This window comes from Cajanus cajan, chromosome 11, assembly GCF_000230855.2.
Source record: "Cajanus cajan strain Asha chromosome 11, NIPB_CcT2T_4, whole genome shotgun sequence".
NCBI lineage: Eukaryota > Viridiplantae > Streptophyta > Magnoliopsida > Fabales > Fabaceae > Cajanus > Cajanus cajan.
In genome coordinates this window covers 27,375,587-27,389,811 of record NC_138527.1, presented here as the reverse complement: position 1 = coordinate 27,389,811, position 14,225 = coordinate 27,375,587, and the positions used below count along the sequence as shown (strand labels likewise).

The 14,225-nt window shown below is 32.9% G+C and overlaps 2 protein-coding genes across 2 annotated transcripts; both read right to left on the bottom strand.

The window, feature by feature from the left end:
• Positions 1-2,301: 2,301 nt before the first annotated feature.
• On the bottom strand, positions 2,302-4,396 carry LOC109802174 (Arabinanase/levansucrase/invertase). The gene has a single exon (XM_020363412.3). It carries the CDS (start codon positions 4,063-4,065, stop codon positions 2,602-2,604), a length of 1,464 nt encoding a protein of 487 aa, XP_020219001.1. The 5' UTR covers positions 4,066-4,396; the 3' UTR covers positions 2,302-2,601.
• A 2,116-nt stretch (positions 4,397-6,512) lies between these two features.
• LOC109802976 (uncharacterized) lies at positions 6,513-13,766 on the bottom strand. The gene is made up of 5 exons (XM_020364419.3): positions 13,606-13,766; positions 11,051-11,220; positions 10,650-10,772; positions 7,272-7,374; positions 6,513-7,166 (listed from the first exon to the last, which is right to left on the bottom strand). The coding sequence occupies exons 2-5, from the start codon at positions 11,143-11,145 to the stop codon at positions 6,933-6,935; spliced, it is 555 nt and encodes a 184-aa protein (XP_020220008.1). The 5' UTR covers positions 11,146-11,220; positions 13,606-13,766; the 3' UTR covers positions 6,513-6,932.
• Positions 13,767-14,225: the final 459 nt, after the last annotated feature.

Here is a 14,225-nt window from a genome sequence, read left to right as displayed (position 1 = left end):
TATTTGAATCCTTTTTCAAACCTTTTAATTTATAAATCATTTTGCCTAAGTATTATTCTTTCATTTTCATTATTAAATAAACAAATATATAATTTTACATTCATAAGTTAATTTTATCAAACATTCTCAATTCATTGAGGTAACTTATAAATTTCCAATTTTCCATCTCCTAATTTATAAACTTTAGCTAATTTATAAACTTTTAACCAACTTATAAACTAATTTTATCAAATAAACCATGTAAATTGGTCCAAATTAATCTAATGTGAGGGCTACTTTTTAGATTACGTCTTATTTGGTTGAAGTGTCAAATGTGATCTACGTCGTGTTCAGTTAATTTTTATAACCCGACAATTTTGTCTTTTCCTTTTATCTTTTAAATAATATTACTTTTATTTTAATTCTTTTTAAATAAATTTTGCTTAAAATGTAAATTTTTTTTTAATAACTTCAGCATAATTTGATCGAATTGATTCAAATTTAATTCAAGTCCTTCAAACCATGAGCCTTCAAGTGAAACACGCTAGGGCTTGAATTCTCATTGCTAAATGGGAGCAATTAGAAATTTAACTTCACCCTTTGCAATCAATATAATTGTGGTTGTTAATATAACCAAAATATGATTATGGTTGTTAGCGTTAGACATCAAACTCATATTAATCATCAAAATTTTCACCTACTATTTTGACTCCTAACACGCCCCCATTTGCTATTTAAGTGTCTATTTAAAACACAACTCATTTAGATAAACAATAGGGCAGGATAGTCAACATTTTCACCCGAATGTGCCATAAAAATAAAAACTACTGATGACAGATGTTCTAAAAAAAACCATTTTTAAGAAAAAAATAGAAAGAAACTTTTTCATAAATTTAACTTCTGCATAAGTTAAAAATAAAATTTTAGAAAAATTAATAAAAATGAACTTATACAAATTAAGTTACGTACAAGTTAATTTTAATTTGTCAAGAAACTTATTTCATTTTTTTTTTTATTTTTCTCCCCTAAAAGTGTCCCTAGAAAATTTTATCCAGGAAGATCCCAAGACTGCAAAAATGAATATGATAAACATCATAATCCTTACTGTGATTCTGAAAAGAATCATTCAAAAATGAAATGATGCACAATGCTCCTTCGGATTGGACTCAAACTAAGTTTGTTTGTTTGTTTCATCTTTGGAATAAAAGATGTTGAAACAAAAGCAGAAAATAGTTACTTCTCAAACGTGCTTGGAACATGTGCTGCCGGGTACACAAACAAGACTGAAAAGAAATCACACACATCCAAAATGATACTGTTTTGAATGAAAATTGGCACATGATATACCCCCAAAAGGGAATTCCGAAATGTCTCGAGAAAAATAAGAAATCATCATGAAATGACACTGATCGGAAATAATGAAGCTAAAACGCTTTGAAACCAAAATGATGGATAGTGAAAGTGACATATGAACTGTTCTGTTCAATGGCTTTGAACTAAGTAGGCTACCTTTGCTGAATTATATTGTTCAAGAATCAAGAAACAACCAAGTTCACATGGTAGGTGCAGAGGAATCAAAAAGCAAGTAGTTATTTTTGCTTCAATTTTGATGTGATTTCTATCTAAATGGAGATCATGAATATGGAACCAAACACGCAGGTAGAGTCCAAACATGACTTTTTCCATTCAAAGGGAACAACCAACCATTAAACATGAATGACAATTGAATCTTTATGGAAATAACTAAGCTTCATTCATATTGAACTATTTAGAACCCAGAGAAACATTTCATGAATGAAAAATATGTACATAGAACTCAGCATACACATCAAAGCAGTTAAAATTGCAAAGAAAGATGCAAGTCTTGAAAAAATGTTCAACAAAAGACAACATTCGGATTATATGATGCAAGATCTCGTCTAAAATGATTATAGAATAAAATGACTATTCATCCATCATCCATCATAGTTCTCTAATCTAAACAAAGCTAATTCTCAAGCATGGCCATATTAGAGCATCTTCAATGGGGGTTGCTTATAAGCAACCCCATGTGTCACATCACTGCCACATCAACTCTGGTCCACTTTATGGGTTGCTTAAATTTTAGCAAAGTTGCTTCTACACGCAACTTTGCTAAAATTTAAGCAACCCATAAAGTGAGTCAGAACTGATGTGGCACAGGGAGTTGCTTATAAGCAACCCCCATTGCACATGCTCTTAGTACCCAACATTTCAATTTCGAATTTCTTGAGGAAAAGAGAATTATTGTTACAACATAAACCAATAGATCACTGTAATTTGATAAGCAATCAGAGACAATCAAATAAAAAATAAAATGCTAGATTTCCAGTCTTGCATGTTTGATACCCAATGCTGTATTGCAGTGATTAATGTTAAATTTTATGGCTTGGAGATTCCTGCCAGAGCAACAAGATATTACAATTAAAAAATTCAGGACAAGTCCAGATCTTACTGTACAAGTGTATTAATCTGCAACAAGGCTAAATACAAACTACTTATTCAAACTCAGCAAAAGAAAAAAATACAATTCACAAAAAATGAAATACTGTGTTTGGCTATGTTTAAATAATTGATAACAAAACAATGCATACACCTACATTATTATACATGAAAACCTGTCCATCTTCTAAACCTTCCAATATCCCTCCCTTCCGAAACAGCCATTCCAATTCCAAATCTTCCTCCATTTCCAACACCTCTATAATACAACCTCCACTCATTTCCTTCTGTGTCCATTTCAACCAGACATGGGGATCCAACATCCTTATCATCCCAACAACCGAGCTCTGATGGCTTCAAAACCGCCTCATCCTGAAGCCTCAGCCATTCCTTCAACCCATCAGGAGACACAGCCACACCAATGCTCCTCCTCCCGTCAGCAGCAACACCTTCATACACCATGACATAGTTCCCCCCCTTCCGGTTCCTTATCACACATGCATTCATCGCTCCAAACTCATCAAAAGAGCCAGCTTTCCCTCCCCCCATTATTTTCCCCAACTTCACCCACCTGATTCCATCCCTTGACCTGGCAATCCCAACTCCAAAATGGCCCTTTTCCACATCAAATGAATGGTAATACATCCTAAGATCACCATTCCCATGGTATACAACTTGTGGGGAAGAAATAAACAAAGAATCCCACTCCTTTTCACCACCAACATCAATCAATGCCCCACTATGATGCTCCCCCTCAATCCTAGCCCAATGCCTCCCATCCTGACTAATAGCCAAACCAGGCAAGGACTTGAAAACCTTCCCATTACCACAACTCACACCACCTTCAATTCCATCAGGGTTTTCCACACTAAACTCCAAAGAGTGATCAGAAAACTCCACCCTTTCAGAACCATAGCCAGTGTAGTAAAGCCAGTACACAGCACTGGAAGCCCTAACTCTAGAACTAGACATGATCACCATCTCAGAAGGCCTAATGCCACCAGTGTCAAAACCCCACCAATCCTTACCACAACTCATCACAAAACCCACATCAGAACTTGACCTAGCAGGCCCTCCCCCACGCTCCCAATGAACCCCATTGCTTGAAATTGCCAACCCTATCAAATCACAAGAAGGGTGCCCTTTGGCCCTCCCATGGTACCACATGTACCACCTCTCTTCCTCATCACTCAGAAACCTCTTCACCACAGGGGACCCAACATCTGCACCGTCCCAAGAGTTTGAAGGACCCAAATCAAACACCAACCCTCTTGAGGAAGAGCAAGGTGGAGGCTTTTGTGAAGGTTGTGGAGAGGAAAAGGCTTCACTTGATGAATCTGGTTCTGGGTCGTTTTGGAAGTTGGAAATTGAGTTGGGTTCATTGTGTTGGGTCTCACTGTTGGCACTGGTGTCTGGTTTCGTGGAGCAACGTAGGAAAGATGGGAACTTTGAGGAAACCGGAGAGAGGGTGTTGTTGGGTTTGGTGGAACATGCCCATGATGGGATTAAGGTTGTCGGCGGGGTTAAACGTCGAAAAATCGAAACTTTCGATAGTGCGTTGTTTCGGGGTTGTTGTAATGATGGAAGGGCCATTGATGGTGATGATGAGGGGGATGAAACGTCCATGGCTGTGGAATGATCAATGCGTGGCTGAAATTGAAGTTGGAGAGGGAATTTGAATGAGACAAAAAGAAGGGTGTGTGTTTGTGTGGTGCAAGCTTAACAAAAAAAGGGTGGGAAAGAAATGCAATTGGAGGGTTCTTTGTTTTTATGTTCCCTAATATGTGCAATTTGTAATGTATGAAAAATTCGGGGTGGTGCTGTTGGCAAAGGACTCAAAGCATGGTGGTGGTGTGTATTTACTTACTCCAAGAAAATGAGGATTTTGTTTTGGTTGGTTGAGATGGGTTTCATTCCACTTTCCACGCAAGAGGTCAAGGAAAGGAAAATGGCATTGTCTGAAATGTGATCCAATTTTACACATCACAAATTCAAAGAATGATTAGGAAATTACTTTATTGGGTCTCACTTTCTTGCTTCTCTTCTTTTGGAATTGGATCCCTTTGATTTTGGGATGCAAATTTGTGTGGTGTGGTTTGCTTATCATGTAGAAGATTTGGATAAAGTTGTTTAAGTAATTTGAGTTTCATTTTTCAATCACTTTATCCTGCTCAAAGTTTTTAAAATTGGAGTGTAATATATATACACACTTAAATATTTTTTTATCTTTCTAAAATTTTAAATCAATATTTTTAATTCATATCAAATAAACAAATTTTGATTTTTGCCTTTATAAAATATTTTTAATTCTTATTTTTAAAAATTAAAAATTATTATATCTAGTCACTAACATTTAATTTTTTTTAAGTCCGACAATTTTATTATAACTAATTTCCATCATAAATTTATCTAAACCATCTTTAAAGTAGTCACTCTTCCTAATTACATTTTTTTTTCATATATAACATCCAAGTCCAAGACACTAACATTCATTTTGGAATACATAAATAAAATTTATTTTAAAATTCTATAAAAAAAAAATTTAGATATACCACGTGCTAATTTAATATGGTCACCTTATCATTTCATAAGCACAACATAATAATAATAATAATAATAATAATAATAATAATAATAATAATAATAATAATAGAAGAGATTAAAATAATAATTTCAAACTTTATATATATATATATATATAATTATAGAATCTTAGATCAAATTTTATTCATTTTATATAGATTAAAAATATATTTAAATTAATATTTTTATTTCAAAAGAAAACATCAAAAACACGAGAGAATCTAAGTCTTGTCCTAATATTATTGGATCAAAACCAATGATAAGTTCGAAAAGACTGACACATGTGCATCCAGGCTGCTGTTTTTTCCTTGGAGAGAACGGTTTCAAATCCAATAATTTATGTTAGCTTCTTTTATGTTTGATTTTGCAGCAGTCAAGACATTTTGTAAAACCAGAACAGTGAAAGTGTCCAATAAAGAATATATATTTATGTACTATATTATTTCTTTTTGTATATTCTTTACATAATATAATAATTCTTTTAAACAGTAAAATCAACAAAGCTTGGAAGGAATTAAAGAAATGGTATCGCTTTCCCTCCAAGAAACAATCAGTGACCAATCTTTTAGTTGGTGAAACCCATCCCTTTCTGCTGTTCTTTCTTTACTGACTTCTCACTTTACATAGCACATTAATATAGAAGAGATTCTTTTGTGGCTCTTCTTTGGACCACACAATAAACTTAATTTGTGGTGTTAGCATGGCAAGATATGGCTGAGGGAATGAGATTGGTTTTTAGATGAGTGCTTCTCAGGATAGTGTAACTTTCCTCAAGTTTGATTACCACTTCAACCACACCCATATAAATATTGTTTCTTTTAAAAATCTTGCCGATTTCAAATTTTGACTTGGCACTTATTTTTCTATTTTTGCCTTCACTACTTCCCTTTCTTATCTTCAAGTACAAGTTGTGGCAGAGAGCCATAGACTGTTGCACTGAGCCGAAAGGTTCCACGGAACAACTCAATTTATACCCATCATTGATTTCAAAATCTCATAAATTAATAAAATTGACTCGTTTATTTATTTCTATTTTAACATGAGTTTGCCTTTAATTTAGTAGTACCTATTAATAATGTCGCCAAAAAGAATTATTGCTGGGAGGGGTATATTTTAAAATCCAAATGGAATCAATCTTACAACTGAACATAGACCAAAGGTTTTTATGATACAAATTATGCACTTTTTTACATTTAATTATTTTCTACCATTTGATATTTTCTCCTAGCACACCCCCCACCCCCCACCCCCCCCTCCCCCTCCCCGAATGAGATAATTTTACTTTTATACAATTCAACCCAAAAAGAAAATTCTTCTAAAAACTGAATGATACAACCATTGCAAACCCACTCAACAGGCATGCTTCTATATATTTTAGCGGAAAACTAACAAAGTTGTACTCACTTTACTGCACGTGGGATAACATTCGAAGCCTTCAACAAATAATGTAAATTGTTCACACTGGAAACTCGTACTGGATGAAATCGGTATAAAGACAGAAAACAAAACTATAACAGATATAGAATGAGGAATTCACAATTTAAGTTTAAGGTTTGTCAAACTCCATAATAGTGGCAAAATTTTTGTATCAATAATTGGCGCTACAGATACTCTTAAACTCTTTGTAGCAAGTAATCTATGTTCAACAAGGAAACATTTTAGTGATGGCATGTGCTACGAAACTCCATGGAAAACATGGGTAGCCTGGAAGAATCAATCCTCGCATGAAATTTTGGTAAAACTTTCTATTGCAGTTGATCTAATACAACAAATAAATACTTCACCTTATATCTTGAAAGAAGTACACACTTTTCAGTCGCTGATGCCTGAATGGTAAATATTATTGTCAGAGCTAATTTTCAAAATAGCCAAAGATTCAATGTAGTGTAGCTTTGCCTCCATAAAAATCACTAATCACCACCCCCTCCGGTTCTCTCCATTGCCTCGGCTTTCTGCTGCTTCACAATTTTGAGTATCTTGGGATTGAAGAACCGATCACGAACATATTTCCTCTCCTCAGCTTGTATCTCCTTGATAGCACTAGGAAATGGGTTCGGAGGAAGTCTCTTTCCTTGAAGACGTGCAATTTCCTTCAAACGGGTATATGCTTTCTTCTTTGCCTTTTTCTCTGTCAGATATTCCATCTAGGAAGAAGGAACCAAAGAAAAACAATCCAACTGAGTTTAAGAAGACAAAAGGGGAAAGCAAATTGTAGAGATAACATTCAGGAACCAATTTAGGTTACATACATCAGCTATAGCCATTGCTTGCTCCTCACTAACGCCATGCTCTTTCAATTCAAGAACCCTCAAGGCAAATACACGAGATGGAGGGGGATCAAAAGCACAAAACCTGTTGAAACATTAATCATGTATATGAATAAGTGACTAATGCATTTGATGCTTCAACTCCATTATTTTCAAGAACAAGCAGACATGGATTAAACACTATTTGAAAGCTCTCTTGATGCAAATGGAGGCAATGTTCAAAAAATTAATCTACTCCATGCATCCAATATTGATCGGCAATCAATTAGAAACAACCATTCCATTGAGGAATTCTTAGCAAATTGAAAAAACCACCACATTAATATTCATTTGGCGTGCAGAATGTATAATACAAACAAAAAAAATTAAGTGTTAAGCAAGTAAATCAAAAGTCAAAACCTATTTGGTGGAAGAGGAATGTTAGTGACACTCTTTCTAACACTTCATTACTAACCGAAATTTATTGAAAATCATAAATTGTAATAGGTCTTGCATCTTATTTATTGAGTCTCTCTTTTGATTTAATGATGAGATCTACTAAATTTTTTATTTTTCAATAAATTTCAGCCAATAATATAGTGTTAGAAAAAGAGTGTTGCTAATTGCTAGCATTCCTCTTGTTGGAAAAAGAACACTTGAGTATCGCAACCAACAAAAAAAATATAAAAGCAAATAATTATCAGATAGCAGAAACAAAGACACAGGCTTACTATTTTGCACAGTTCAAGTAACAAGTGTTGAAACTGGTTATTGTTTAACAGGTTATTAGTAGATACATATTTAAGAACTCAGTCCGCCCCCTAAGAAAACTATACTTCTCTCCAGTTTCCACTGTTTTCACAGAAAGGAAATATAAGGAACTCAACTTAAATACTAGAACCACTCAAAAACTATCCAGATGGGAAATATTCACTAATCATTATCAGTAAGAAATGACATAAATGCTACTTAAAAAAATGTGATAGATCTATTACATGAAAATAAAAGGCCAACACATTTGTAATTCAACAAAAGAAACATCAGTCAAGAATATAATTGATAATTAAGGACAAAAGCACTATTTAGAGAGAAAAGAAGAAACATGAATTTTGTGTTTGAATTACATTGCAAAGCTTATATTTATATCATTATTATTTAAGTGTTATAAATACAAAGATAATTTACACACAATTACAAGAATATACCATTACTCTAATTAATATATAGGTCTGCCTTATTTACATTTTTATTATAATTAAACTATTTACAGCACTTTCCCTCAAACTATATACGCAAGTTTTGTCTTTTATGCTCCAGCTTAGTAGGAGAATTCCAAAATCATAGTCTGACCTTTGTTGTCATACAAGAGAGCTTTTTTTCTTGACAAAACCAGCATATATTTATATTTTCTTTTAGCATGCAACATGCATATTACAAAAATAAAACTCCAAAATAGTTTTAAGAAACCAAGTAAATCAAAACCTATATGTTGGAAAAGGAACACTTGAGTATCTCAACCAATAAAAAAACATATAAGAAAGCAAATAGTCATCTGATAGCAGAAACAAAGACACAGACACATTATTTTGCATAGACCAAGTGGGAAGGTAATGAGAACCTAAGGAAAATCCCACCACAAAAGCTAATTGTTGTATTTGGAGAGTCCATGATTATATAAACCCCACACTAGATTTCATACTTCCAATGTACGACTTAATCTAATACCTTGCAGTTAAATCCTAACATCACAACACACTCTGCAGCCGCATGGCACCCATGCGGGCTGATTGTGTGCTAATCCTTTGACTAGTCCTAAACAAACACTGCAATGCTGGTAATACCACCTGCACCACTCGTTTTCAGATGAGAGACATAGTAGAAGGCTCTAATACCAATTGATTAGAACCTTAAGAGAGCTCAAGGACATATAAACCCCACACTAATCCCATACTTCCAATGCTAGACTCAAATCCTATACCTTGTAATTAGATGCTAAAAACACATTCTTGATATCAAGCAAATAAAGTGGCCAATGACAAATAACAGTCATAGACAAGAATAGTTGAACAGATGTCATTTTAGCCACAGGGGAAATGATGTCACCATAATCTAAGCCAAAGGCCTATATATATCCCTTGCACACCAAATGAGCCTCAAATCAATCAACTTTAACATCAAAGCCATCTTTGACCATGTAAATCCACCTACAAGCTACAACAAACTTCCCTGGAGGTGATATTAAGAGAGAGAAAACAAGAGACGTGATGAATTCTGTGTTTGAATTACACAGTGGAACATATATTTATTAGGTCATACATACAAGGACAATTACACACAATTACAAGAATATATTGTTACTCTAACTAACATACAAATATAATTATACCCTATTTATAATATTACTATAATTACATTATTTCAACAGGCATAATCATACAAAACACTTTTTTTTTTTAAAACAGGGTATTGTACCGAAAGAAGCAGTTTACATGCTTATTTAGAAATCCAAATAAATAATCATGCTTGTTATAGGAAAGGATGACTAGAAATAATCTAAAAATTCCATCCAAAAGCACTTTAGTTATTAAACAAGATTTTACATTGCAGCAAAGTGGAGGCAGGCCAACACTGTACATCTGGCAGCTGATCAGATGACTAGAAGAATGTCGAGTGATTCTGTTAGGCATTGAACAAAATCAGGAAAATATCAATACAGTTGAGAAAGTGAGAGAGTATTTGTTATAGGAAAGGATGGGTAGAGGTTGTGGGATCTGTGAAGTATTCTCTTATTTCTGGTGTTCTCTCTCTATCTGATTTCTTCTTCTCTTTGTGTTGTATTCTGATGTGTTCTGCTTGGATAGACTGGGATCTCAATTCTGCCCTATTGTTACACTGATTTAGATAGACATTTAAACTATTTGGGAATTTCTGTTGTAATCTATTGTGCTGCTAGCCTGCTACTGATAAATTGCAGGGCAATCATAACATGAGGACACGAGTTCTTCCTCACCACTATACCAGGAATCAAATTGGAATGTGAAAGGTAAGACCATTAGAGCCTCTATAGGTTAAGAAAATATTTTCTATTTTATTTTCATGGTTTTCACCAACATTTCATATAAAGATTTTAAAAACAGGAAACAAAGCAAAAATAAAATGACATTTTTTGTAATTATTAGTAGAAAAAACAAAACATTCCATTCATGAATCAAAACTTAGAATCTCACCTACAATTTACCCTAGTGAAAACCCCATATTACCACATAGAAACTAGACACAAAACAAGATAGCACACCGTACAGCAATAAAGAAACAACTAAACGCTTGAACATTGCATATAGATGAAAAATTAAACACTCGGACAAGGATAAAAGGAAATACTTTATAGCATCATGGGCTTTGGATTCCGGATATTTTTTATAAAACTTCTTCACATAAACATCCTCAGGAAGAGTGATGGTTGGAATTTTTCCAGCAGCTCGAGGAAATGTTGCAGGTGGTGCCCTGGTAAATACAGTCAAAAATAAAATATTACACAATTTTTCACCCATCAAGAAAAATAAAAATCATAAAAAGATGATCAGTTTGCTCAAATAAACATTCAAAATAAAAATTCAATAGTTCCTAAAATCATTAAACTCAGAAAGTGCATTGTAGACTTGAATAAAGGTGTCAGTGAAAAAAAAACTCAGACGGGAAATTCTCAAATGACAAAAGAAAAACATAAAATCTAAATACGGAGGCAATGATTGAAGAGAATGAATCTGAAATAGGAGATTAACTGTTCCATGGCTTTTAGCCACAGGGGTTGCGGTTTGGCCAAACCCTTGACAAGCTTCCTAGTTCGAGAAAGCAAATTTCCTCGCATAAACGACATTGTTTAGCTTATTTGTTGTCCTTCCTTATCTCTGTTTCTAGATGCTTCGATGTGCCTCTTGCTATTGCAAAGTGACTGCAAGAACAAAAAGAAAAAATTATAAATAGGGCACAATAATATTGCCACATTAGACTAGATTTTTCAGCAAACCATCAAAAATGGGTTTAAATTATAGTTGAACTAATTTTAAATAATGTTTTTGAGAAAATTAATTGATTTAAACAAATCAATATTAAATTTTTATTTATAATCAATATAAAATTTAATTACAATATGTTTACAGTGTAAAAGTTTTATATAATATTTATCAAATTACATATAACTCAAATATGATAAATTTTAACTTTGGTACTAATTGGTAGAGGAGAAAAAAATAATTGTCGGAATTATGATTCCTAAAACTGCTAAAAATATAGTTGGTTAGCTATAAGAATTTTTTGGAATGTTTATGGATACTTCCTGAAAAATTAAAAATTTATATTTGATTTTAATGGGATATTTTCAGATATGTAAGTATTTATTTTCAAAAATATAATTTTAAAAAATAACTTCATTTGCTTTACTTATGTAAAATTTTTCTATTTGTTTTATTTTAATGGTTTTAATTATCATACAAGAATTTTTATTGTTAAAAATAAATTTTGTTACTTTTGGAAACAGGGAAAAACTAGGAATATAATATATTTCTTTAACTCAACCAGGTGTTAGACAAGTTTGTTTAGCTTAAAAAAAGTGATTTAAAAAAATAATTTATTTTCAAAAGATTCTTATATACAAAACTGATTTGTGTTTGGTGTTACAGTCACAAAAAACACTTTTTTAACTAAAAATTTTCTTTAACTTGTTTAGAAGTGACAATTGTAGAAGTGCTTTATGTAATACAAATTTAAATAAACGACCTTATAAGAACTTTTAAAGCTTGTAGAAATGGTACAAAGGGGGACCCAATTTAATGGCTGCACATTTCTTTGCCAACCATTTATCACTTGAAATGGCCAATTGCAGACACCAACCATAACAAGAAGTGTCTCCTTTCAAAGGATAATAATGAGTGTAACATAAAATCATGTTTGTTTTCTAAGAGGGTCCTTTTGTTCACAATCAAAGCAAGCAAGCGTGGGTGCTGGCTGTGTGCCTAGTGCACCAGCACCACCCCAATCCAATTGCACAGCCCGTCACAGCACCACAACAAACATTTTTCTAAACCATTTTTTCGTATGTGACAATAAAAGTATGCTTACTATCACTATTGTTCCCTTGTGAGGTGAAGTTTAGGTTAGGTTAGGTGTCCTAATAATAAGATGTGAGTGTCGAAAAGTATGAGATCCCAGTGTAATGGTTTGTCAATTACTTGATTGTAGTGCCTACTGCCTATAATTGCCCAAATGTAAAAGCTATAATTTTCTACTGTTAATAAATTATATGATTTCGTTTAAGAATGATTAATAAATGAGTTTTATATTGAGTACTAAAGGCTGAACAGGCCTGAATTATGTCCAGTAAGAAAGCGATTGAATCATCTATATTCTATACACATATACAGTCAATGATATTTGGATTCAACTGGCAGAGAGGCAGCTTTGTGAGGTTATGGTCGGTCATCAAATTCATTGACTCCTCGGTTAACACAAGGAGATTCAACCAAACATTAGCTAGTGGTTATGGCTTGCCCAAGAAACAAAACTTGATCTAGCTTGGAGAAGGCTAGCTATGGAGTCATATATCCATATCAGTCCTTTAGGAAATCAGATACCAACTTTTCTAAAGTTAATTTAAATAACTAAAGAGAGATGGGGGATGCAAGGAAAAGGATTATGATTCCTAAAACCTCGGATGGATTGAAGAAACACAAGAAAAAAAATGTGGGTGACAACAAAAGTTAAAACCCTCGCATGGCATTATTTGTGCTAATTAGCTCGCTTACATATTACAGTTTGTAGTTCAGATTTTATTGAATACCCTCCTCCAACATTAATGGACATCCACGGTCAATGCTAAGAAACACAATTTTCTACAGAAAGAATTCTACTCCATCAACGGTTCCTTTCCTAACCCATTTGGATCTCAGTTCCCATGAACCTAATCAATTGGGGCTGACTTATTTGTCACACACAGTTTAAAGGGAGCTAAGAATAATCTATATTTTACAATTCTTGTTAATTTAGGGTTAAGGGTAGGTAACTAATTGTAATTATTCTGAATTTATAAACTGATTCCTTAGCTTTCCTAATGATTGATCTAAAGGCTCTCGCCTTCCTTACCAATGATAAACAGCACAGTCTACATCAGAGCATCATTTCAGCACAATCTATAACAGAGCAATACCAAGTCCGAAACCCAACGACAATGACGACATTAATTAACGAATCCACACACCATGAACAAATTTAGATATCAAAGTAAACAAAAAACATATTCTGGAAAAAAAAATTAAAACTACAATCCAATAACAACACAAACCTGAAGTAAAACGACGAGAGGAATTCTGCAAATCAAGGAGAGACCAATGCTTAGACGAATCAAGGATGAAGATGCTTAGGTTATTAGAAGAAGATGACCCTTAGCCTTAGGTCACGATAGTGCAGAGCGTAAAAAGCACTGAGGCTAGTCACTGTCATTTAAGATTTTAATTTTAACTATTGTGTTTTTGTGCATAAATTTCACTAAACCAGTGTTTTTTTTTTAATGTTTTAAGTTGTTTCTCAAAAAAGAAAAATCTTCTATTTCTTTAAAAATAAATTATCTAAACATGCATGAAAATTCAATAATTAATTTAATATATCAAGAAAGTTTAATTTAGTTGGTTGAATTTAAGTAAAATATATGTGTAATGTAAATTTCTTGTATTGAGTACGATTTTCATAGTAAAAAAAGTATTTTAATATGATAACAATTAAATTGATTTATGAGAATTAAATTCAATAATATTTAAATTTATGTAAAACTCATTTTTATTATTTCGTAAATTATTTGGAGTTTTTCTTATGTAAGTTATTTATATTTCATTATTTTTTATTGGTGCAATTTATATAATTTACATATGTATCATATGGAAAAAAATTATAGAGATCATAACATTT